This window comes from Prinia subflava, chromosome 2 (assembly GCF_021018805.1).
Source record: "Prinia subflava isolate CZ2003 ecotype Zambia chromosome 2, Cam_Psub_1.2, whole genome shotgun sequence".
In the NCBI taxonomy this organism is placed as follows: Eukaryota; Metazoa; Chordata; class Aves; order Passeriformes; family Cisticolidae; genus Prinia; species Prinia subflava.
Window position 1 is genome coordinate 102,358,385 of NC_086248.1, and position 26,568 is coordinate 102,384,952.

Consider the following 26,568-nt stretch of genomic DNA (forward strand, 5'->3'; position numbering starts at 1 on the left):
CTCTTCAGCTCCACATCCAGTACTGTTGCTGGTCACACCATTTCAAACCAGCTAAAATTTGAGGCTTCACGGAGACCTAAACCTATATGACACTACAGTCAGGTTAAAACTCCAGGAGGTGAGCAGCGTAGTGATCCTGGTGCCACATAAATTTCCCAGAGGATGAAGTCCTTAAGTGCATAAAACCTGCCACACACCTGCACTCAGTCAAGACACACACACACACACTAGAGGGCCTCTAACAGGTGAGGCTGCTTAAAGAGCATTAAGCTTTTAAAACACATTTCTTGCAAAAGGGATTAAAGACGATTAAAATATAGATGAAGGCACTATCAATGCAGGGTTACCTTGCAGGAAGCCAGAGAGAGATAGTGTATTCCATCTTAAATCCTGTCCACAAAACAAACCTGGTTTCTTCCCCAAGGCACGTGCTCTAGGAATGGCCTTTTAGCCACTGCTCATGAAGTAGATGAACACCCCTGAAAGCAAGGGTGGTTAAGACCATGACATGTAAAGATCCTGAAGAACCATTAAGTTTTCACATGGACTGTGACCTGTTCCAGCCCCCCTGTAACCTTTCAGCCTGTGGAAGGTCTGTGGAAATCTTTGTTTCCCTTTCTAGTAAATGCAAAGGTAATAAAATTCCAGAGAGAATTGTTGAGTAAATCTGCACAGCGTTCCCACTTCCAGCTTCCAAAGACAGGCTCCACATACACTGTAAGAAGTATCCTGAGTCTGCATGGAAGAACCCAAGGATAACTGACGCTGGGTTAATGAAAGCCACACATGTCCTGCAGTGCCATGGAAAGCTGTAAGTGACACAATAAAGAGAATTTGACACCACAGGTTAACTGGGGCAGAACCGACCCTGAAACAGCACCCACAGCTCCCAGCTCAGGTGGGAGTGCTTGGCACCACGGTTTGAGGGCCTCAGAAGTAAGCCTGAAATGTACACATTGAAGTTTAATTACACACAAGCTGGAGCAGCTGCTGATTAGTTCTGCAAGGCTCAGCCTCAGCCAGGGGACCCCACCAAGTGCTGGGGGTCATGTGGGTGTCACAGGTAAGGGCAGCCTGAGCCCCAGGCATGAGGCCATAGGATGTCTCTGCTCCGGTTGTGCTCCACCTCTGCACCAGGTCTCTGCCGGCAGCTCAGTGCAGAGGGAAAATGTGAAGGGGCCACATTGCCTGGTGCCTTCTCTGAGCTGACAGCTCGAGCAGCTGGAGCTGCCCAGCAGAAGAGACAGTCCAGTCCCTCAAGCTCCTATTTTCGTCCATCCCCACAATGATCACGGGGATAAACCCTCCCTTCACCTCCTCCTCTCCCAGACAGCAGAACTGAAGGAGTGCCCTCTCAGCCAGTCAATTACATGGAAGAGGCAGGGGGCCACACTGAGAGCCCTGATGTGGCTCTCACCCCCTTCACTGTTGGAGATCCTGAGAGGAACACCAGGCTTGAGGAGAGAGCAGTCCCAGCACCTGCCCAGCCTTGGGGGACAAGTTCGGACTGTCCACCCTCAGTGGTGGCAAAAGGGACAACGCCAGCACACCGCACAGATGGCCACTTCCTTAGGGTTCTGCAGGGATCTGGACCCTCCAGAGCCAGGCTTGGGCTCCTGGGCATACACCTGCATCAGCCTGTTTGGCCACAGGAGCTGGAGGTAGCACGGAGCTGCTACCCCCAACACTTTGTGGTACCTGTGACTCTGCCCTTGGGTCACGGTTGATGCCAGATCATTCCTGACCCTCACAGGGACACTCAGGCAGCAGCCCTGCCAAATGGGCTGGAAAACTATGGCCAGAACACTGATAACAAAGAGCACACCAGCAAGGAGAAGTTCCCCTATCTGCTGGTACCACTACAGGAACTCCCCAAGGGCAGTCCTGCTGCAACAGGCTCCAGTCTGCCAAAGATGAGGAACTACCTAGATTAAACAGACAGGAAGCCAGACAGGTCCCTGTGCCTCATCCTGAATAGTCCTCACAGGGAAGGAGGGAGAAAGCCCTTGAGTTCTGCCTCCTGTGGTAACTGTCCTGGCTTCTCTGCTCCACTTCACTCAGCTTTTCCTCTTTGTTCACTGCCTGGACAACCTGCACCACCATGGCACCACCAACGGCTGCACAGTGTCCCACCTCACCTGCTGAGCACCATGCCCAGCAGACCTCACTCATGCTCCATGCCAGCAACAATTCCCTGTCCTACAAGTAACCAGGACAGTCAGGAATTTTCTAAATCCCATATATTAGAAACAAATCATTCAGTTTCAGGCAACATTAACACAAGGATCAAACCCAACTCTTGGCACGCACTGCTTGTGTTCCGATACTGTTGCACAGCTACTCAGTTTCAGATGTGTATGTTTTTAATATTCTCAAGAAAACGGGGAAGAACACTATATGTATATATATATATACTGAACCTGGACACAGATCTGACAAAACACCCTACAGAGCTTCAAGGAAAAAGACAAAAGGACAAAAACCCCAAAGTAGTATAAAAACCCCAGAAAAACCAAAGCAAAAGGAATCATTGGTTCAATTACTGTTAAGCATCAGTCCTGTATAAAACAAGAATTACTCTGGGTTTGGTTTTGTTTCTGTCAAAAATATATTTTAAATCTGCATGTCCAATTCAAATAACCCCTTTTCTTTCAAGTGGGAAAAATAAAGCTCAGCACTGAACAAAAAGTGGCTTAAAATAAACCAGATCTTGTTAGCTGTACATTTAAATATTTTCTACAAGAACTTTATTCATGTAAAAAGTCCAGAGACAAAAGAAAAGCACGTGTCATCTTTGCAACAAAAAGGCTGCAAAATCTCGGTTTTATGTAAATCAGCAGGCACAGCTCCCGAGGCTTTAAAACCAGGGAATGCTCAAAACCTCAACAGTTCCTCAACTCAAGTATTGCTCCTGGGCAATGCCGTAATATTCATTAAAGAATCCATTTATCAACAGATACCACATGTCCAAGTTTTTCAGCACAGTTTTTCTGATGCTCTATTGAAAAGGATGCTTTAAAAACATTAATCTGGAATGCAAGAATCCAAGATGCTTTCTCTCTGCCCATTCCACACTATCCATTAGCAACTAAAAAAAGCCAAGATTTATACTATATCCTCCCTTATCCTCCCTGATAACTAAGCATTGTGCTTTATTTTCCAAGTCATTAGCATGCACAAGAATGACCTCATGGTGAACAGATGCACTTGGATATGGCAGTGATTAGATCAGTCCTCTCAGCAGTCAAGTGTGCCCGTTCCCATTAACCCCTGAGGCGCCAGTGGCAGCACTCGGCTAGGGGGTTCCCTGGAAAGCAGGAACCTGCCATGGCAAGCACAAACCCCTCAGACAGAATCCTTGTGGTGGGAAAGCTAAGACTGGAGAGTCTTCCTGGATTATCCAACGGCCCCTTCCAATCCTCAAGGTTAACACCGTGCTTCTGGCTGCTGATCTTACACAAAAAGAGCCCAAAGCCCCAAGGAACCCTCATGAGCCACAGAGGCAGTTGAAGTCAGGGCACTGCTCTGCCCACTTCAGCTTCACCAATCTTTTTAAAGATCACACAAATATTTTGTTGAATAACTATTTCTGGATTTGGCTGAGGGAGCAAGAACAGCAGCTTAAAGCCTGTCCACTAAAAGGAGAGAAATCTGCAATCGGAAAGAATGAGAATAATTCAATAGTGTTGGATTATGGAGGATTTCCTGGGCTGCCTCTCAAACCCTGCCTAATTAAAATACAGCATGTAATGCACCAGTTTAACAACAAAGGGCGGTATTCCCAGCTTTTGTTCCTAATCTGCACGTCCCCTAAATGAGTTTGGGGATGGCTATTCTGCCTAGGAGGCTGCACTTTCAATACCGAAGATACCGGGGCTATCTGTGATCCATACAGGGAGTTTAAGGCTCTACTCCTCAAAAGAGCAAAGGAGATCAACTGGACAATTTTCCTGCAGAAAATGTGGCACCTGCAAGACTGGTGACAGGGAGACTAAGCTAGGGCAGGAAAACCACATCCCACGTGAGTCTGGGGATGCATCCCCAGAGGCAGCATGAGAAAATACAAAAACATCCACTTTCAATAATTATCTCATAATCAGTGACACCCCAGTAAGATGTCACTAAGAACTGTGTTTGATTTCTCCCTACACTGTGGTAACTCCTGAGAACATGCTACACTGTGATAAGCAGCACCCTTACTCCCTGACCCTCTCTGCTGCACACAGGCATTCGCAACACTGACAGGATCACACCTGAGGGTCATTATAAGAATCAGATCAGATGAGGCTTAAATTTACTTTAGCAGTTTATGCTCAGCAGAGTCAGCAGTACCTGATGGCTTGTACTGCCAACTGTGTCAGCTCCATGCATTGCACAGAATCATCACAGCTGGAAGAGATCAACAAGTCCAGTGGCCAACCCAGCACCACCATCATCACCCTAAAATCACATTGTGATGCCTCTTGAACACTTCCAGATATGGGGAATCCAGAGCCTCCTTGGGTAGCCTGTACTGGTACCTGACCACTTCTTCAGGGAAAATGCTTCTTTTCATTTACTACTCCCTGAATCCTTTTTTTCTGTTTCAGAATAGAAACATGCCCCCTGTATTCCTAAGTGGCAGATAGGTGATTCTGGTGATTCCTGCAGGTGGAGGACAGGTGGATCTATGCCTGGAGCAGGCCTGGCTGTGGAACAGCGGAGCTGCTGGGGCTGCATCCACCTGCCCTGCCGACTGCTGACGGGCATCTGATGGAGAACACATCCCCATGGCCACAGCTGACACTGCCCATGCTCATCATTGACTAAATATGCAGGAGAATCAGCAGGTAATGTGAGGAGACTCTGAAGCAGAGATTCTGACACCAGAAGTTATGGCCGGCCTCCAGTTCATGAGTGGGAAATTAATTCTGAGGGTCAGAAGTCTGAAAATTGGGACATAACTGGGGAAGGCTTTGCACTTAAAAACAATTAAAATAATAAAATCATACCTGGGTACTCCTTATTTAATGGTGTTCTGAAATCCTCAGCTACTGGGAAACACTTTTCATGTGTTTGGCATAAACAGTTTATCCTTCAGAATGAGGGGCTGCAAACAGGTCTGTCCTGTCAAACCACATCTGACACAACAAGTGCTAAAAACAACATGAAAATGAAACGCAACTACACACACAGCAAAACATTTAAAACAGATTGGTATATCTACATTTCTATTTGCTGATACGTCAACTGATAAACGATTCAAGTGCTAACAACCAGCCCTGGGCACGCGCTGTGCTCCTATTGAAATGAGTGATTTTTTTGTCTCAGACTTTTGGCAGAGTGTATAAAAGAATTTAATGCACAGCTGTTCTACTTTTTAATGTAGAAAACATTAATCAAAGCTTTAAGTTATAAGCTTTCCTAGCGTTGTTTAGTATTCCAGTTCAGCAGAGATCAATAGATCCATCCCCTGTTCCCTGACGCCTCTCCAGGACGCAGAGGCGCGATTATGTAAATGGCCCCGGCTTCCTCCCCCCTCCTGCCAGCACTTATCTCCACAGCCTTCTGCCTGCTGCTCCTGGCCACCACTGCCCGGCCAGCACAGGCTTCTTATCTCCTCACAAAGCTCCGAGCACGCCAGGATCAGAGCCAGCATGCCAGACAATGCTGCATGGCTGGTTTTATTCCTGAGTGATTTATGTGAGCAAATTTAATTTCTTCCTTCAGTGTTTCAGTTTAGATGGAAGATATCTGCTAACAAGTCAGGCTAAAGAGAAATAGAGCAGATGTCTTGCAACGTTTATACAGGTTGGAAATAATCTATTCAACAATCCGAAAAGAGAAGCAGGGAATGATTAGAAAGTGCCAGTGTCACCCTAGGAGTGTCAATGATGGATTAAGGAATCTTTGTTAAGAGAGTCCAGCACACAGTGACCAGATACTTTCTGGATACTGGAAGAAAACACACTTTGGAGGCACTAGAATTGTGCATTTCAGAGTCAAAGCTCCCTTTCAGGAGAGGCTCACTTAAACTCAGTCAAAGCAGCTGGGCAGTGATTGTGACTGCACACTAACCTCACCATCCACAAGGAGGAATAAATTCCCAGAGTTTGGCACAATGCTGTCACCTCTCAGCAGGCCAATGACTGATAAGCACTGATGTGCATGCGGACATACACCCACACCACACACACCCACACCCCCCACCACGAATCCTGCAGAGGCTCCAGGCCAGGTGCTGCAGGGCAGCCTGCAGTGCACTCGCCTACACTGATGGGACGCGCCCGCATCCTGCACACCGCTGCAATTCCCTAGCCACGATTCCCTAACCGCACCCTGTTCCTGCATTTCTTGTGCATTAATCCCTGACCCTGGTAGCTCAGCAGCATAATCCCCACTTAGCATTAACAGCAGCTTCCCCTGTGAGGAACTATTTCTGATAAGTGAGCCCCAATTCAGGTCTTGCTTTTGAACAACATATTCCCAGCTCAGCAAGAACCCAGAGTCCTGAATGAGCCTGAGCCCATCACTGGGAGAAAGTTCATTAACCTCTCCGGAGTTGGGGGTTAACAGGATAGCTGAAGAAAGGAGCAGTGTGAATAGCTCTGATGCAAAACAAATTAAAATGAATGTCATCATTCCTTTTGATATTCATTAGTTGATTCAGGAGAAGAATAGTCTTCTTAAATTTGCAAGCATTTATCTACAAAATACAGGTGTACATCTGCTGCTCAAGTGCTTCTTGGGGCTACGGAGAATAATAATGTGCAGGGACTCACCAGTTCCACCGAGGGAGTAGCTGGGAGAAGGAGAGAAGACCTGGGCAGCAAAATCCTCAAACGTCATCACTTCTTTGTGGTTTTGGATGATGGCTTCGAGGTACAGAGCTCTCTCCTCATAGCTGCAATGCCCCATTAAGGAAAGATGTGTACAGAACTCAAGGCTGTCCTACGGCATTCCCCGATCACCAGCCCCAGATCCACCGGGCTGGAGCGGGCAGGGAACCAGATCAGAACTGCCCAACGGTTCTGAATGGGAGCAAAAAGGAGGAGACACGTTCAGGGCTGGAAATTCAGGTAACACCTTTTGAGCTTCCTGAGAAGCTGTGACCTGGGAGCTGCCGAGCACAGGAGCAAAGCCCCAGATCAAAACCCACTATTACAGACAGGCTGTAGCACTAATGGGAAGCTTCTGACACACAATATTCCTGTTCCAATAACCAGAAAAGTAACTAGATTGGAGAAAAAAAGCTACAGGGCAGAGGGACACAATCCCCTCCCCTTCATTTGATCACTGGACTTCTTAGAACAAATTAAGCACAATAAACCAATTCCAAAAGTGTGACAGTTATATTTAGGGCAGGTGCTAGAAGGTGCAACCTTATATATACCAAATAAATAATGCATAGTGGACAAACCCAGCCCACAACTTGCATGCATTACGACCTGAATAATGCAGGCAACAAAGCGAGCTAACGTCGAGACTATTGCCTTTTAATTAAAACTCGGCAACCTGGAACACACAGCATTCAAATGTGTAATCAAAAACCAGTCACCAATAAAACTTACAAGCGTAACAAGCTGAAGCAACTTTCCAGCTGTCTTAATAGGACCCCTGCTTGCGGCAGCCTTTCACAGCGGAGAAAGCAAATCTTCCCCTTTTGTGTGCAGCTTCTGTCTGCTCAGAAGGTGAATATACACTTCCAATAACAGGATAACGCTTGGGACAAATCTACAATGGGCTGCAGAGCCTCACGTATGACTTTATGAATTAGGGCTCGCCGGAGCCAGAATGACATCTCATTCTCCATTTCCTCAGTGAAAACAAAAGTTTTCAGCACCTCATTGTGTTTCTGTTATGGGGAAATGCACTCAAGCTCAGCAAGGCTGTTCAGTGGGAGCAAAGGCCAAGCTGAATTTAGAAATTAGGAGCAGGAGAATAACACCAGTGACAACAGAATGCAGGTGAGGGTATTTAGAATTGAAAAGCATTACTAATTAATATTGAAGTGCCATTTGTGACTTGCAGTACATTAACAAAACCACTCTGAAACACTATTAAAAAAAAATCAGAGAAAAGCAGTACTTTAAGCCAGGAGACGATGGTCTAGTGTTGACCTCGAAGGGAATAAGCAAAGCACGTCCTCATTGCATGCGAGTTCCTGCAGGCGTGGTGGCAACAAAGGGAAGAGAAAGGAGAAATTTTTCGTTTAACGCTTGTAGAGAATGATTGATACGTGATAAATCTTCTTATAAACTTCCCCTGGAAGCCTGAAGAAAGAAAATCAATAGCCAGCATTTCAGCGTTTGCACCTGCTGACAGCGTTATTTGCTCAGTTTTCCTGCCTTGCCCGAAGCCCAGGAGAACGCATTCTTGACAGCGCCAGCCCCAGCCCGCGGCTGCGGGGCTGCCTCCCCTTTATGGGCTGAACTCCTGATGACTCTTGTTAATGAATAGGCTGCCAAACTTCCTCGGAGAGGAGGCACACGCCTGGGCCCAATTCTAAAGGGACTGACTGATGCCATTCACTGCTCATTATGGAGATGCTGATTCCTCGGCGCTCGGCTGTTGCCAGGGCCGTGCGGAGCGTGCTGGCGGGCGAGCGCCGGCCGGGGGCGGCGGGGGCTGCGCGCCCGTCTGGCAGCAGCCCCTCCGACACGGAGCTGGCACGTGCTGTCACAGCGGGAGCGGACCCGGGCGTGAAAAATTGCTGAAAGGGCTCAGGGACACCGGGGGCTGGCGACCACCTGAGCCTGCGGGCTGGCCGGCAGCACTCGATTTATCGCCCGGCCGGGGCTGCTCGTGGGCTTCCAACCAGGCGGGTGGGACAAGAAAAGGCTTTTCATGCTCTGCTTGATAATGCCCTGCTGGGTCCCGAATGGCTCTGCACATCTCACACAGCAGCAGACCCGAGCACTGCTGCCTGCTTCGGATAAATGCTGCACGGAAACGCTGCCCAGGTTTGCTCTGCACCCAGTAAAATCCTATCGACTAAGCTGCAGGATGCTGCTTATCACACAAAAGACTGGGGAAAACAGCCCGGAGAAACAGCTGAGCAGCTACAGGAGAGGCAGCCGAGGAAGAAAATTCCAGGATCTGGAGAGCCCTGCAGATCCAGCAGGGCTTTGGAGGCACACAGGGAAGACTCCGGCTCAGCACCAATCCTGCACACTGAAAAGCCAAAAGCAGCAGATGCAGATACCCCCAGCACAGCGAGGCCTAGTGCTGTACACCCCAGCTCCACTCACCAGTCATCCTGGCTTGGCGCTCCCTGTGCCCTCCTGGGGTCCTTGGAGCAGTGGGAGCACAGCAGTTCCTGCCATATGGGCAGCAAGCGGGATGCCTGCGCTCGTTTGTACTCACAGCTTAACCAAAAGAGAATTAAGTAACTGCAGCAAAGTGAAATTAACCTCCCTGCTATCTCTGTCTGAGTACATACGCACATTTGAGAGAACAGTTTAGATTCATTAAAAAAAGAAAAAATCAACAAAAATTTTACTGAAGTTTAGGAATTTGAATGTGGAGGCATCATGAACAAGCTATAAAACAATCCTCCAAAAAACACTTCTGTCCTGTAAAAAAGGCATCATGAGGTTTCATGTGTATTGCCTTGTAGGAACATGTCTGTCCTGAAAATCCATGGAGCAATACTTCTGTAAGAGCTGCCCCATGGAAACATGCCATGCCTCCAGCCTAAGAGCCAACCTCGAAATATCACTGAGTTACAAATGTTAGAACCTCACACTGAACCTTTGTGTCACGGCTCTCCTGCGAGCTTTGGGCAGAGCACACCTGACACCAAGGTTCTACCAACACCAAGCAGAATTTAGATGAAGTGCCACATAAACTAATGGTTTAAAAATGCAACCATGGATCAGCAACCCCCTAGCTCTAAGCAGAGCTGGGGGGGAGCCCTGAGTCCCTGGCTGGCATTCCTAGAGCAGCCTCAGGACTGGAACACTGCAGGGAACACAAAAATCCACTGCTGCAGCAGACCTGGCTGCAGAGGATGGGCTGTGAGCTTGAACCCTACCCTGGCAGAAATATGGACAGCTGGCTGCCCTGATTAACTAAGCTCAGGGGACGCCCCAGTAGGGGCTTGGGGCATCTCCTGAGATCTGCAGATAAATGGACTTATACCAGACCCTCGAAGGAGCTGATCAAAAGCTCCTCTTTATTATGTATGGCAATTTGACCCACTCCTCCATGGCTGCATTATTTTGCATTTTGCTTCTGCCAACGCAAAACTCCAGAGCAAAATGTTTTAGACAGACACAAACAGGTTTGTTTTTTTTAATTTCATACGAAATTATTTCACATGAAATAACAACATTGAGAGCCATGACAAGGTGTGAATGATTGATCATGAATATGTAAAAAACTGTGGCAAAGCAGGAATTTAGGTCCTCTTCAAATACAGCAATCAAATCTCAATATTTTAATCTTATGAGCTTCTAGTAGCATTTTATCAGCATAACAATTATTTTAACATTTCAGCTACATAATGAATGATGTTTGGAAAAAAAACCCCGACACATTGAAATGTGAACATCAGCTATTTGCAATAAACCACATCTTATTCCAGCAGCAGGATGACCTGCAAAGTGAAACAAACATGACATCCTTTCAGGTGGAGGATGCAGAAGACAAAAGGCAGAAGCTTTTGAAAATTCACCAGAGAGGTGGGTACCACCCAGCACTCAGCTCTCACCCACCAGCATCATTTCTACATTTAACCTCTACAACACGGAGCCAGTTTCAGACACACAGTTTAAAATGTAATGACCTTGAAAACCCTTCAAAGTCCTCATAATCTCGGTTCTGCAGGTGAACCTGGGCCATCCCAGGGTCAGGATCTGCCTACTGTTTCCTTCCCAGCACACATACCACAACACTACATCATACTAAACTACTCTGTTCAGAAACAACGGAATATAGAAGATGATGACTCAAGCAGATGCTGAAAATACACAACTTCTGCTTATTAACCATAACTCCATGTTGACCTCAAGCAAAACTCTCAGAGCCCCACTCCTGCTGATGGTAATGGCCAGCCCATCCTGCCCCATGCTACTATCTGAAAATAAGTTAGGCAGCATTTATATACTGTCACCAATATATGGCAAGAACAGTGCGCTCTGCTGACACAGCGGGCAGATAAAAGACAGGAGTGTTTGTGGTTTTGTGGCCAGGCTGGGGAGAAGCGCCTGGCTGCTCTTCACAGCCTATAGGTTGTGCCAACACCACAGGGCACCAGTGTGCCATGACTGGCACCCAGGACACCACCAGGGTCCATGGAGAGCACTCGCTGCAACGCCTGTTCCTGTGGTTCCAGAGGAACCCTAATGCAGCCTACTGGCATGGACCTGCCGCAGCTCCCATCTGTGATGTGCAGCCCACCCGGAGAAGGGCTTTCAGGGCATCGGCCCAGTGGAGAAGCTCAAAGTATAGAGGGAGACAGTTCTTTCCAGCCCATCAGACATCAAGGCTGGCTACATGTCCACATGTCAATTCCTCCTCTACCCAATTAGGGAGATCTGCAGAAAATCTTTCAATTTACCATTCAGTGCAAGAAACATGTGTTTCAGTTTTCTCCTGATTGTATCATAGGGCCCAAAGATGGGTTACAAAAAGAGTTTGCTCCTGACACTGCAACAGCAGTTTGGAAAACATACAAGAAGATAAACATTTGGGACTTACCAAAGCAGAATAAAGCCAGGACCATAAAACTAATGTTAGCAGAGATGTGTTGGCTGATGACCTTTTTGCACCTAATTGTCCTCCCCAGCTCTGAAGAGGATGGAGTTACTGTACTTTTAAAATGTGGTGTTAGGCAGTTCTGGTGTGAAACTCAATCTGCTTGATAATGCTTGTCATTGTTTACGGTTTAGTGACCGCTACCACCGCATGAATTTCACCGAGAACTTTTGGGGGAATTTTAGTAACACATATCCTTCACTAAACAGGTGCAATTAAACTGTACCTGTCAGTCACCACAGACTTATGTCTTTTTTATAAACCAAAGCATTCAAGATCGAAACTTTTCAGTGGCACGTCTTAAATCGGTCCACGTAACATGCATGTGACTGTTGGGGTGTGTGGGCCCCTCTCCCCATGGTCAGCCTCTGTTACAGCCATCTGTCCACGCTGCAGCCTGGGGAGCCAGGGCTCCCTTGGCAGAGCAGGGCCAGCCTGTGCTGGGCTGCTGTTCCTCCTCCTTATCCAAAACAGGCAGATGATCCCCTGCTGCCAAGAGCAAGAGCTCATCGTGTCTGCGGCATAATTTTCTGCTGCTGTGCCACCAGTCACACTGACAGGCAGCCCTCTGTGCTGGAGGGGATGGCTGGAGCCCAGAACACCCTAGTGTGGAAGAGACATGGCTCTCCCTGAGACCGACAGGTACAGAGAGATCTGGAAAGGGATTCTGCGTTTGTGGAACATTTGCCCAGTGCCTCGGCACCGCACCTGGAGTCCTGCCACCTCCCACACCACAGCGGGGCCTGGGTCCCTCACAGGATCACAAAAGAACCTCAGTGCTGATTGATGGAGATGGGCTTCAGGTCTCCGAGAACCTGTGAGTGCTCCGAGTCACAGGGCACGTTGCTACGGCATTTCCCAACGCACATAGTGCAATACAGTGGCTCCCATGCAGACGGTTGCCAGTAATTGCTTTAAAGGGGAAAGCGCAGCAAAACAACAACAGACACATGGTTTCACATGGTTTCAAAGCATCTCTGTGGAAATCAAGCAGTGTAACAGCAAAGTCATTCTGAAGGTGCCCTAAGGCAAAAGGCTCCAGCTCACGCTCATCTGTGAGGCTGCCTGGCTCCCTGGCTCCTGACACTGTTGGACAACGCATAGCCCAAGGTGAGCTGGAAGCACCCGTCTGGCAGAAGCACTCGCCTGCTGCTCTGGGATAGCAAGAATATGTGGCACATTAGTCATGCCAAGTGCTTCAGGGGAGAATGTTGCATTTATTATGAGTAAGGCAGAAAACAAGCTTTCATCTTAATTTCTGAGCGCTCCCACAGGCGGGAAGTCCCCAGGAGCAGACACACGTACCACTACAGACCGACCGCTCCACAGCAGGAGCAAAGGGACACCAGGTCACCCCCCTGCTCTCATACTACTCTGTACTCTGACAGCACTTGAGCTCATCCCTACCCAAAGCTTTGTAATTCTACCAAAGTCTCTGCAATGCTCTCCTCCCAGCTAGCCCTGTTTGTATACAGACCTGTTCTGTTGAAAAAAAAAGCTGGGCCTATACTTCATCCCCTTTATTAACTTTGTTCGCAATGTGTTCCTCATGTTCTAGAGAGGTGACAAACCATACACAACTGTCCCTAAAACACGTACATTGTACGTGTACGTGCACTGTACATTTTGCATAGAGCAACCAGCCCTCTGTCCATCCAAGGTCCAGTCGGCCACTGCATTCTGTACTTAGCACTGTACTAACATGGCTTGGACAAAAATACTTCAGTTACAATGATGACATAATGGCCTGTTACCAGTTCAGAGCCACACAAGTCCTGACTGGTAACTCATTCAACAGGGCACATTGAGATCTTACCAAGAGGCTGCTTATGAAAGAGTTCTGTACCGTGAGACCTGGGCACAAGGTTTTCACCAGTAAATTAGTGGGGCATAATTCCCCCCAAATATGCTTTCTCTGAAAGTAGCCATACAGTTCCCTACTCAATCCTAAGAGATAAAGGGACAGGAGTTGCCCAGGTCTACTTGAAAGTCACCTTCCCAGTGTCCCAGACCAGTGATGTTGCTCCTTTCTCCTGAAGGCACTGGGAAGAGCAAGAACCCATGCTGGGATCACAGTGAGCCACTTGGACAGGATCCACACTACCTCCACTGTGAAATTCCAGGTGCACCTCACAGGGATCCAGCCAAACTCCAGTTCCTGAGGTAGTGCAGCCAGGACAGCTGGGCAATGATATTCTCCCAGCATAAATGAAGAGGAGCTGCTGGCAGGGGGAGGCTGGGCCAGCTACACCTTCCTATCCTGTACCCAGACATGTAGGAGAGGTGCAGACTTGCCTGCAAGGTTTGTGAGCGTATTTTATGAATTATATCAGTTAATGACAAAATGCTGTTGGTATTGACTTAGATTTTAAAATTTTATAATGAAAAAGAAAAAGCCCCAAAAAGCAAAAGACAGGAGGTTATAAAGGTTTTTGAACTAGTGCCGTTATACTTTGGTCATTCCAGATACACAAACACAGAGACTTGCAGTGTCTCCAGTTTAACAGCCATGTACATTTAACATTCCTACACTTGTTAACATTCCTCTCCCCAAACACAAGGATATTCTAAAGCCAGAAATGTCACCAAAAGTGTTCACATGCCACACGAGATCTGCTCCACAGTGCACCTGGAGACAAGGAACAGGTCAAGCTCCATCACAGCAGTACCCAGGTGAAGGTACAGTTGGGAATGTCCTGGGATAATGCCATACTCCAAACCATTCAAAATCTGAAGGTGCCAGCCTCTACAGTTCCCAACTTTGAACCTAAACTGCCAGAGACAAGGGAAAGGGAGATAAAGTCAAACTCTTTTTTAATGTGAATGTGCCACAAAACTGTTTACATACAGTCTAGAACAAAATTAGTTGCACTGCCATTCACGGGGTGTGATTCCCACCCCATGGAACAACTGCAGTAACACTAAGGTGGTTTTGTGTGCTCAGGAAACCAGCCTTACTGAGCTGCTGCTTAGCAGCACACAGACAGAGGGATTCTTGGAATTATATGGAATATAAACACACATGCCAAATTAATTTGTTCCTAAAAGAAGCTCAATTCATTTAGTTCTAACTGAATCACAGACAGTGGAATGACATCTCAGAAAGGGGCACCTCTGTACCTTGGATATAACTGATGGACTGTCAAACTCATTCATTAGGGAACAAGTCTTTTCAATTTATAAATGTATTTTCTCATCTACTAAATGTTACCAAACTCTGTCAGTTTGATAAGAATATGATGATCTGACAGCTACAAGCAGAACAAAATATAATTACACTACGTAATTTTGTACCTTCTAGTTTATTGCAGATCTTTTCATTATTTCTGGGTCTAACACTAAATGGCTCAGTTTTGGCTCTATTATAGTTGGTAATTTACATTTATTACAATCAGGGACAGGTAAATGAGGCTTATTATCATATCCATTATGAGTGACACCATTTGCAAGGTGCTTAACATGAGACTTACTGCTGCGGTGAGACAGGCTGGGAAATGGCTCAAGGTTAGAGGGTAGGAAGGAAGAACAAATTAGAGAAGGCCCAGCAAGAAACCAGTGGGGATGTCCCAGCTTTAAATTAAAACCAGTGTAAGGAGGACAGAGATTTAGAATTATCACCTGACACATTTGTGGATATTCCAAAGCAGGGACTGACTGTGGGCTGCCCTGGGCACAGGGCTATGCATGGCACATGTGGACAAACAGCTCCCAGGTCTGCCCGAGCGCCAGAGGCTGCAGGGCATGTGTGCAGGGCATCCATTTCTCAGTGTGCCTCTCCATGCTCTATCTGTGCCCCTGAGGGGGTCCCTTCAGCCACCCTCGCCACACTGACCAGCGGCTGGCACTACACTGGCGCTGCCTTTGGCCAGGCCCTGTGACAGCTGAGCCCAGAGTTCCCTGGCAGGTGGCTGCACTTCAATGACACTGATGGGCATTGTAGGGTTAACAAGGAGCACAGGGAAATCTTTTATTCATATAACATAGAACGCCTTTTGTTGATGTTTGAATAATGTTGCTTAAAATCCATTAAATGAACATACCCTTCCTTTCAACAGCCTGCAACAGGTAGAGCAGTGTGCACTCACTGCTGGCCACCTCAGCCAAACAGCATCCCAAAAGCAGTTGGTTAAGTCAGCATTTAAAACATTTTTTTCCCTTGAAGGTGACCTCCCTGGATTCCACTTTCCCAACACAGTTCAGCCAGTGTGCATGCTGTGATAGCTCCAAATTTTCCCAAATGAGTAAATTAAAATTCTGGTGCATATTTATGAAATCTGCTTTTTTTAACTTATGAGGTGGGATGTGTGAGTGGAGACTGAGCAAAAGTGAAAATAAAAGCGACTCCTTCACAAAAAGGCAAGTCAATACATTGGTTTCACTGCTGGTAACTTCTAAATGTTCTATTGTCTCTGAAAAAAATTCCCCATAAGTTTCAAGTGACTCAGGGTGACCATGAAGTCTTACCATTGCAATTGATTACGGGACAAGTTCCTGAGTGAGCAGTACAATACACTATTAAACAACCAAGTTCTAAATCCAAGCACAAGAGAAATGATGGTGGAAGTGGAGAGAGAGCAGTGGGGAGGGCTGCTTGGCTGGCTGCACACCCGAGCTGACAGCCTGCTTTAGCACCCAGGACTGGCCAAGTTCAAACCAGCTCTGAAAAGAAGTGAGAATGAGACCAGAAACCAGGCTATTGCATGCAGGTACATATTGTATGCAGGTATTAACACACAGGGGAATGGGAATGGATGTGCCAGAGAAAAACTCCTGCCTATAGGAATAAATATGACAGAAATAAGGAGTGACAAAACACGAAGTGATCCCAAAGAACATCTGAGGTCCTGCTGGAGCCCTTCCCAGTCAGAGGCATTCTGTGTATTCAGGTTAAAAGCCACTGAAGAGCAATGCAGAGCAGGCTGGGGCTGGGCCTGGGAAGCTGCACATCACCAGGTGGGAGGTGCAATGACCTGTGCCTGTGTGAGAACCCCAGATGCTCACAAGGCTGGGTCATACAGATACACCAGGAAAGAGCATCAGTGAGCAACTATGCTGTGCAAGCACCAGGGCTGTGTACTCCTGCACCCTCAAGGTGTCTGGGTTATGGAGCACCCACTTCCACCACAATGAGATTATGGCCAACTCACAGAGTGGCAGCACTTTGTTAAAACAGACAATTAATCTGATTTGAGATGGCAAATAAGCAAGCCAGTGCTGCTGCAGAGGCAGCTGTGAGGGGAGGGGGTGAATCCTGCAGGAGAGTCACTGGTCCCTGTGAGCCAGCACAGGCAGGAGAGGTGGATGGCAATTGGTGACAAGTGAGTTGCTCCGGTCATTTCTCCAAGGCTACCAAAAACCTGCCCCTCAGCTCCCGGTGACAGCCCTGCACCAGTCTGCTCCGCACAGCCATCAGCTCCATCTGCTTCCTGCCAGGCGTTTCTGACACATCTCATTCTGCAGTCAGCACAGAGACGCTCCTTTGTCAGGTGACTGCAAATCACCGCACAGGCCAACCCTTCCCCAACACGTGCCTCCAAGCACTGTCTGCAGCTCCACACATCTCAGAAAGGGCCCTAATGGAGCGTGCATGCCCAGCAGCTTGGTCCTGGTGCTCAGGGGACGATGTGCCCAGGTGGCATAGCCTCCCCACAGACCCAGCCTGAGCACAAGCATGGGAAGCTTCCACTAAGTACATCACTTTCTCAGTGTTCTCACTGCTGCTTCCAGCCAGTGCCCTTTAAGCTAAACTTCTGAAGTTCTTTGACATCCTTAACTGCTGAGTCATGTCGGTTATAAAAGGGGATCATGAGGATTCCAAAGAGCAGGCACAGGAGCACAGGATGAATTTTTAATGAAGCATCACAGTTGGTGGAAGAGGAGAAGGTGGAATATGTGGGGACTATGACCCAGGGAAGAAGCTACACAGCAGGGACACTGCATGCTGCTGTTAGGTTTTTCTGTATTCAAGTTTTGTTTAACTTACTGTCTCAAATTTCACATAGTTTGAAAGGAAGGCTTTTATCATTCAATTACCAACTAATCCATCTTCTGCAGAACACAACCAGTGCTCCACTCACTCCTGCCCAGTTACACACAGTCTCTTCCCATACTTATATTCTGAGGAACTCAGGAAACCATTCCTTCCCAGCCAGTTACAAATGGAGAATTGGTGTCTTTTGGCATAAGAAAGGCTATTCATAGCTGCTCATTCTCCACACACCTTTGTCACTATGACTGTCACTACCCACATCGGGCCCCTGCTACATCAGCTCAAGCTAATCCTGTGAGCAGCCTGCAAAATTTTATCCATTTAGCTGGAAAATACCCACTGTAACCCAAGATGAGTCCATCCAAATAATTTCACTTGCCAATTAACTTTGGAAATACATTACAGCCTTGTCTTTGGGTGGGATTTCAGAGCCCACAGCAAGTGCCTCTTGCACTGCCAAGCTTTCTGGTTTGGACCCACGGCATGTGACTTGGTGTAACTGCAGGGACACTGGCACACAGAAGTGGGATACTGGATATTAAATATTTGGCTTTTTTGGCAATATCTCTCCTCACTGCCTGCCCTGCTATTTATCTATGCAGGCACACTGCTATCTGATCCATTGGACAATGCCAGCAGTATCACTGCAGATGCTGCTACCTTGGGAAAGGTTGGGCTCCAGGCACTTGAATCTGCCTCTGAAGCAGACACTGCTCTGCAGCCCGAAACAATGCCCAGCACTTCGCCATGAAAAGAGAGAAAGTGAACATTAGCACATCAAAGGCCCCTTTCTGAAAGAGGAAAAATTGCACGATGCACACTTTAATCTTTCTGACAATCTATGCATGGCCTGAGCTGAATTTGTTTTTCACACAAATGGGAATGCTCAATATGAGTACATCTGTACCAACAGCAACAAGAACAGAGAAACATGAGCTAACACAGACTTTGAACTTTTAAAATATGGATTAACATGCAATAATATTTAACAGCTGATAGAACAACATCCCTCTTATCTCTCTTAATAAACTCAAATAACATCAAACATTTTACAGGAAACCTACAGAAAGGCTGCTAAAAATATTTTAATCTAAAACCAGAAATAAGTTAGTATTAAACAAAACACAGGCAATATTAAAATCTTAATGTAAATGTCTATTGCATAAAATCAGTTACCTGACCGAGAACAGCCTTAAGTGTAATTCCCTTAATTAACGCTTCCATTTAGCTAACTAAGGGTGGAATTTGACACCTACTTACAGATTTAAAAGAAAATATTGCTAAAATACATATTCAGCATCTAAACTCTTTCTGTTGCATTAAGGCAGGTATTTGTGTCTGTAGGTCTCTTTGCACTGGGAGGACTCACATCCATCAACCCTGAGAAACAAGCACTGGGAACATCTCTGCACATCCAGAAAACCAGAGCACAGGCAACAGCACTATCCACCACAGAGGAGCAAGAGGTTCCTCCTCTCATTCCTTCACTGGGATGCCCTGTTTGCCGCTCAAACCTCACCAAGATTGTCTGCACATTTTTTCATTTGAAAATGGGTTAGTGTAAATGCTTGTGGAGAACAGGAGAGGGACTACCCAGGAAGAACATCCCAGTTTTCTCCATGTAAAAAAACTGGACTCCCTAAATATCATCTGTAATGGAGTGTTATGATTTACAAACATGCCTTAGTAAATGCACATGCTGAATGGATTTGTTCCTAACTCAGTCTCAGTCGGTGAAACAACATCTTGGAAGAACTTCAACGAGATCCCAGCCTTGGACTTGCAGAACATCAGCAATGGAGAAAAGGCGGCACTATGGCTGAGTCCCACACACTTGGCACTGCACACGAACTGGGACGTTCCCAGACAAAACACCTGTACTTCCCAAAAAGCTTGAGGAAAAAATACATTTTTTTCTTGCAAATCTGCCAGTAACTTAAAACACTTCAGTCCCAAAAAGGAGCAGGGGAGCACATGTGGATTTGCCAAGTGGACTGTTTGAAATGTGGGATTAGTGATGAGATGACAAGCTGGCACACAGAAATACTGGAAAAGGAATTAAAAGTAGCTGTTTTGGAAATCCCTCTACAGGGAAGCCTGCCTGTGCCTTGGACACTCACCATGCCACAGACCAGCACACTGAAGTACCACAGAACCAGGGGCTCTCTGCACTCATTTCACAAAATCCATCTGTAATTTACAGGGTTTGCGTTGCTAAACATAGCCCCAGGCCCAAGACCTTTATTTCCATTCATATTTTGCTTCTCCAGGATACAGCCTGGCTCAAAGCACTGGCTAAAATGCATACTGGGGGAGGAAAGAATGGCTGGACCGGACAGATGGTCGGCCTTTGGATGCTGAAAGGGATTTTGAGGGAGTTGAGTAGTAGGACTTAATTCTTGTCCTGAATATTGAAGGTAAATACAGATCAATCCAAATGAGGCAGATCACAGCTACAGCCCGACACCTTTGTGCTGTGTGTAAAAACCAGCAGCAGATCATGAATGTAACAATGCAAAACAATCCCAACATTTTCTTTAAACTCCTGCCACTGGAAATACTGCCTCCCCTGTCTGCTCAGCAAACACAAATTGAATGAATTTTTTTAAAAAGCAATGATTTATTGCCTGCCCACAGATCACTGACTCAGCATGTTACTACACAGTCAGAATGCACAGAGGTGAAGCAGAGAAACTCTCAGGACTCAGGAGCTTGGGTCCTGCTGATTTCTTCCAGTCCTGGACCACAACAGTCTCTCTGACAACTCCAGCAGCAGTGGTGGATTCTGCTCCATCCTAAAAATCTCTTTGTAGTGAATGCTACATAAAACTAACAAAGCTGTCTAGGGCCTGATGCCTAAATGTAACAAAAGGATGAAATATGAGGGCAGGAAAATGTGTGTAGGCAGGTATCATGTTTCTAATGTTCTTCCAGTAAGTACTAACATGAAAAATAAAACATTTGGTTTACTGATCTCTGTATTTTCCTTAACAGTACAAGGAAAGATTCAAACCCATTGGTTTGGGCAGTAAAGAACACTGGAGACCCTGTCAGGCATTTGTTTGCAAACCCCAGTTTCACAGATACTGTAAGTGACACACAAAGTGGGAACAGAAAGTAAAGTCTCTCCAGTTTGCTTTCTGAGATCCTGGGACTTTGTGTGTTGACTTTTGGGATTCCAAACTGCACGTTGCTGTGGCATTTAAAACAAACGGAAATGCTGGCATGCAAATCCTATTCAGCAACTTGAGAATACTGAGGGCTTTTACAAGGCAAAGAACACGTTAAAAGTTCATTAATTAACCAGTGCTTGGGAACAGATGGAATGGCTATCTGGGCTCTAATTACTGTAAGTTGGGACAGAGGTTCACAGACCTTAATGAGGTTCAATAAAATAAATGATTACACATCAATCACAATTAGAGAAACATGTAAGATGAGCTGAATTATCATGGCAACAAGTCATAAAACATTGGAGCATAAAACCCAACAGGTTCTGCAAAAGCCTAGAAAGAACAGGTTTCTGAATTCAAACAGTTCTCCTGAACTGGATCAATCCCTCTCTCCTGCCAGGCTTGAGGAGTTAAGGATGAGGGCTGTGCTGTCCCTCTGGCAGCCCAGGGCTGGTGTAATTGCTATTCCTACAGCTCGAAACCTTCAGATAACACAGACTTATATTTAACAGTTAAGGACAGAAAAATCTTCCATTTCTTACCACCAGAGCTGCCTGTGGAAAATGGTGTTTTCAGAGCATCAGAATTCTCAGCTTTGGGAAAGGCTGGCAGTTGGGAGAGGAAAGTGGTGGGCTGGACACAGAAATTCAATGCGCAGAGCCCTGTTCACTTACGATCTGGGGAGTGTCTGAGCATCGGCTTCAAGGCTTGTTCTCCAAAGTGCTCTGTGCTTCTATAATCATGCCTGGACTGCCACACTGCCTGAAGGGTGCCAGTCTGTCAAGCACAGCCCTCACAAGCCCCCTTTTAATACAAGAAGCCAGTGAGGGTCACAGGGATGGCATGAGTTCAGGAAAGAGCTTTCAGAAACACAGGAAAGCAAGGGCCTGGGAGCTTGAGCTCTCTCCCTAAGCTGTAATGGATTCACTGTCAATTGCACATTTTTGGTGTTGAAGCTGAGCTAACGCCAAGTTTGTTACGCAGGTAACACTTCAGAGTTCAGTGAAAAAACTGCTCTCCGAACAACCCTTCAGGGGTTGCCAGCTGGAAGACAGGCAGGGGAAGGCCTCTTTTACTTCAGGAAGCCACAAACCGTAGGCCAGCAAGGTGTTAGATAATCCTCACTGTCTCACAGGTGAAAATCAGCCAGGTGGATGATCTAAAGAGGTGCCATAAATCCAGTTACAGTTATAGTTCTCCAAGAAAACTGGCCTGGGCCAAATCAGAGTATTAGCACCTAGCAAATTACCTGAGAGTTTGTTTAAAATACTGTACACACACTAGATTGTTACTAAACATTAGGTTAAAAGAAATCATCAAAGCCATCTGCTTCTGTTTATACACCAGAACACTGACAGTTAAAGGCACCAGGAAATACACACAGAATTATGATGCTGAAGGAAAAAAACCCCACAAATTCAATATGCCAGCGAGAAAACCTGCTACAAAAAGTAGCTTTCTTTTATTCCTCTCACTTAATGTCAACATGTTCATGTCCCCAGTAACAGGATGGCTTTCGAAGCTTTTCAAATGCAGGTAGAGGGGAAGCCCTTCCTCTCTAAAGGACACTGTAGGATTATGGTGCTGCCCATCAAAGTATCTTTTATATAAGAGGTACAGGAATTTCTGTACCTCCCTCCTTTTGGTGTCAGCTGCGCAGAACCAGTCAGGCTGGAGGGGAGTCAGATATGTCTTGTCTCCTCAAAGAATGGCCAGCACTCAACACAGCCATTCATTTTCAACAACAGAGAAACTAAGTCATGAAGAAAATCCAAATCTAAGCCTAAAAACGGCGGTTTTTTCCAGTTTAAAAAGTTATTCCTTAACTTTTAATTAAGCAATTTCAGCATGTATGGCTCATGGAAACCACATAGTGAAGTCAGGGTCTCTTCAAAAGAGAAAAAGAGAAGTTTGAAAAAGGACCTAAACCTGTACTGGCAATGGTATGTTTGTGTTACCACCAGTGCCTGGAGTGCTGGGGAAGTACCCATGGAAATGCTCACACGTGGATCTGCTCTCCTGCAGCCTTTGTGCCTTCCCACTGTTGTTTCTGGGACAAGGGAACAGCCCTGCTGGATGGAAACTGCCTTTCCAAGGCTGGCACCCAGGCTTTGGCCCTGGTGAGGACATGGTGCATCCCACTGGACCCACTGTAGGCTGCCGTGGAGTCATCAGCCCCCCAGAAGCCTTCCAACCATCCCCTAGGAAGGATTCTTCCTAAATCTATGCTGGCATGAGCCTTCACCGGCTGCAGTGCTGCCCATGGGGGACCTGGTAACAAGTGGCTCCCAGGGAGCCTGAGCACCAAGCTTGGCCACCTCAGTGCCTGGCCACAGGTCCCTTTGTTCCTTCCTTTGTTGCACCGGAGGGAGCGGGAGCGAGCAATTCCTGCTGCTACCCCGTGCTCTTGCCTCCCGCATGCTTTTTGTCTCAGAACACTCTGTGTGAGCCCCAGCTCCTCACTCCCTCCTAACCAGCCTTTCCTTTTACATGACCTATATAATTCCACAGAAATCAACCAGGATCCTCTTCAGTTTTCCCTGAATTTCACAGTTTAATTTCATGATTACACTGCAAGAACTGAGATGCATCCTTTTAATCTAAATGATTCGAGGTAATTTAACTCGATTTTATTAAAACATTGTAACAATTGCTGTATGTTCCGCACAAAGGAATCAGACTGAAAGGTTAAGAATTAGCGTCAGGGATACTAGCAGCTCCCTCTAGTTGGAAAGTGCGTTATTATTGTCCCTGAAGAGCCAGTAAATAGCAAAGATCCCCAAATATTACCAGCTGCTTACACCAAGCAGCTTGGGAACTCGTGCTGGAATACATAATCCTTGTAAATCCACTGACTACAATGCTTGGATTCCCTCCTCTTAAATGAAAATAACTTTTTATTATCTGTGGTGGAGACTTCCAATTTTTTTTCAATATGTTAACTACCAAAAAATTTTAAAAACTCAGCATTTGACAAGGAATCCACTTTGGAACAAAAAAACCTGCGGCACGATACAGTGGCAATTTGCAAACCGGCTTTCACTGAAATTTAAAATAAGCGTTAGAGCGTGCATATGCTTTAAATAAATATAGGGTTTCAGATATTGATCCAGAACCCACCTCCTTACATTTCCATGGCTTTGAAACTAAAGAAGAGGCTTTTTAGCCTGAGGGGTTAAAAGTGTGGGTGTGGAACTAGGCTTTTGTTGGAAAAATTAGCAATGCTATGAGTCATTGTGTATTAGCGGCAGAATAGTTTTGCATCTTGTATGAATCCAGACACCATATGCCATGCGAGGCCGGCCGGCGCTGCGGTGCCACGTGGGCAACCCCAGCGGAAAGGCTGTCGGAGCGCGGCGGCGGCCGCGAAGCGCGGCCAGTCCGGCCCGCCGGACACTGTCGGGAGCAGCAGGAACAGCTGGTAAGCCAGCAGAGCCCCGCTCGCCCGGCCCGCATGCTAATGAGGCGGCCGGGCCACACAAAGCCCTGCGCCCGGGGGAGCGACCCCGGGGCCCGCGGGAGCCGTGCGAGGGCTCGGCCCACGCCCCGCCGCCCGCTTTGCGAGTGGCACCACCGGCCCCGCTCCGCCAGCCCCCCTCACTCACAGCCCAGCCACAGAAACCCAATCCGCTCTGCTTTTCATCGACCTGTTTGGGACAAAACCCAGACAACAACACCGGGAAGGCCCCAAGTGTGAACAGGAATTCACAGTAAAGCTTCCAAAAGACACAACGAAGACACTATGGACATCTTTTCAAAGTTAACACGGCAAAGCAGCAAAATCATCAAAAATTACTTTGAAAAGACACAGAATGCAAGTCCCTTGCAAACCGGCAAAACCACCACAAGATGGGATGAAGTACTTGTTAGTAACCTGAACGTACCAATTTTGCTTCTGTCAAAAATCCAACGAATGAGTGAGCTCCTCTCATGACACACAAACTGGAGGCTCTTTGTAACGCAGAAGAAAACATTAAGGACCACGGGACAGGTGTTAGCACCTCTGTGTGCCCCACATCTTCCCGTGAAAGGAATGTTTACTACTCATAAACAAAGCCCCGCACAGCATTGTGTGACCCCTGCAAGCTGCCAGCAAGGCATCCCGGTCCCAGGCTCCCGGGAGCAGCCTCGGCAGGGCATGATTACACCATCCAAAACACACTGTTTCCAGCAAGATCAGAACTTCCCAGTCTCTGGCAGTACTTAGAGATGCGTGGCTGTGTCTTTTAGGACCCTTGTTTGCAACCAGTACACATACTGGTTGTACTAGTACACATACTAGTACACATGTCATTTAGAAATCCAAGATTGAGTTTGTTTTGTTAGGTTGTTTTCCTGACACATACCACACAGTGAACTCATATTTCATTTAAAAACATTATATTCTCGATGTCACTTAACTCCAGGTTTGTTTTTGGAACTCTCCATTATATCAGCCAGCAAAGGAGAGCCTCTGCTACTGCTGGGGTTTATTTAGTGCTACTGAAGAGCATAGATGCCCTGAGATCAGCAGTTTAAAACTGTGTTGGAATAAGCCTGGAATTTTCTTAACAACCCTCAGCGAACTTGGCAGCTCCCAGTCATGGGGGAGGATAGTGGTGCCTCATGTTATAGTGACAAAATAAACTGCAATGTTCCTGTGCAGCCTCCCTGGATACTCCCAGCCACCCCAGCAATGCGGGAACAAGCAGTGTGTCTAACAAGGGCCCATCTGCAGGTTCAGGGATGGACATTAAACAGAAAATAGGGAAATGTGATCCCATTGTGTCCGCACAGTGCAGCAGCGTGTGGAGTTTAGACCTGCAGAAGCATTTTATACTCTTTAGATATGCACCGGCGGGATGCAGTGGATTCTCTGTGAGTCCATGAAGAGCTCTATGAATGAGAGCTGAGGAGCCGCCTCCACAATCCCATGTAATGCCACCTAAAAGCTTTGCCTCGCATGACTTATTACAGGCTGGAGCAGATTAGAGGCATCGATCGCTGCCTGGAGAAGGTTCTGGCTGTGAGGAGGGAAGGCAGAGGAGTCAGACAGCTCGGCCATTGATCGGCTGTGGTGGGGGCCATGTGGGATGAAGGGCGGAGCTGTCAGCGCCTGCCCACGCAGCCTCGGCTCATCCACGGCCCCTCTCAGCTCTGGGCACCCCTGGCCAAGGGTGGCAGGCTGGACCTGCTGCTCCCCACAGACACTGGCCACTGACAGGCACTCATGCCAGCCAGGGCCAGTTGCCTGGCAGAACACTGTCAGGTGCCATGTTACATAAATTGTCACACGTGCTTTAGAATTTCATTGCCATTTCTCTCAGTATTGGGGTAGCTGGAGGGCACCACTTTTGGGATGAAATACAGGGGACAAACTATGAACCCCCTCTGAAAGGAGTAACAGGCTTTCTATTTCATTTCCCCAGCACAATCAAACACTGCCTCATATCCACAGCAGAGCTCCAAATGCCAGTGCCACAAAACACACACGGAGAGGGACACAAAACGTGTCTGACACCACATGAGCCTCCAGAACATCTGAGAGCCATTAACACAATTAAGTCCATCATAGCAAATACCTTTTTTTCATATATAAAGCAAGTAAGCAGATCAGGCACTCTCTATTATGTTAATCAGAAATTGGCTTAAACTAAGAAAGGGATTTAATTCAAAATTTGAAGCTGA

The 26,568-nt window shown here is 46.8% G+C and overlaps 1 protein-coding gene across 7 annotated transcripts in view; it reads right to left on the reverse strand.

Annotated features, from left to right (window-relative positions):
• Nucleotides 1-26,568, reverse strand: part of RALGAPA2 (Ral GTPase activating protein catalytic subunit alpha 2) — a 96,721-nt gene that overhangs the window by 8,701 nt on the left and 61,452 nt on the right. For 4 of the 7 annotated variants that reach the window (XR_010079460.1, XM_063391270.1, XM_063391272.1 and 1 more), the window contains exon 38: nt 6,762-6,883. The exons of the other annotated variants lie outside the window; for them this stretch is intronic. Coding sequence is in view for 3 of the 4 variants with exons in the window: in XM_063391270.1 (XP_063247340.1) it covers nt 6,762-6,883 (122 nt within the window). In the remaining variant the exon portion in view is untranslated. The remainder of the gene's footprint in view (nt 1-6,761; nt 6,884-26,568) is intronic. 7 annotated transcript variants of the gene reach the window in all.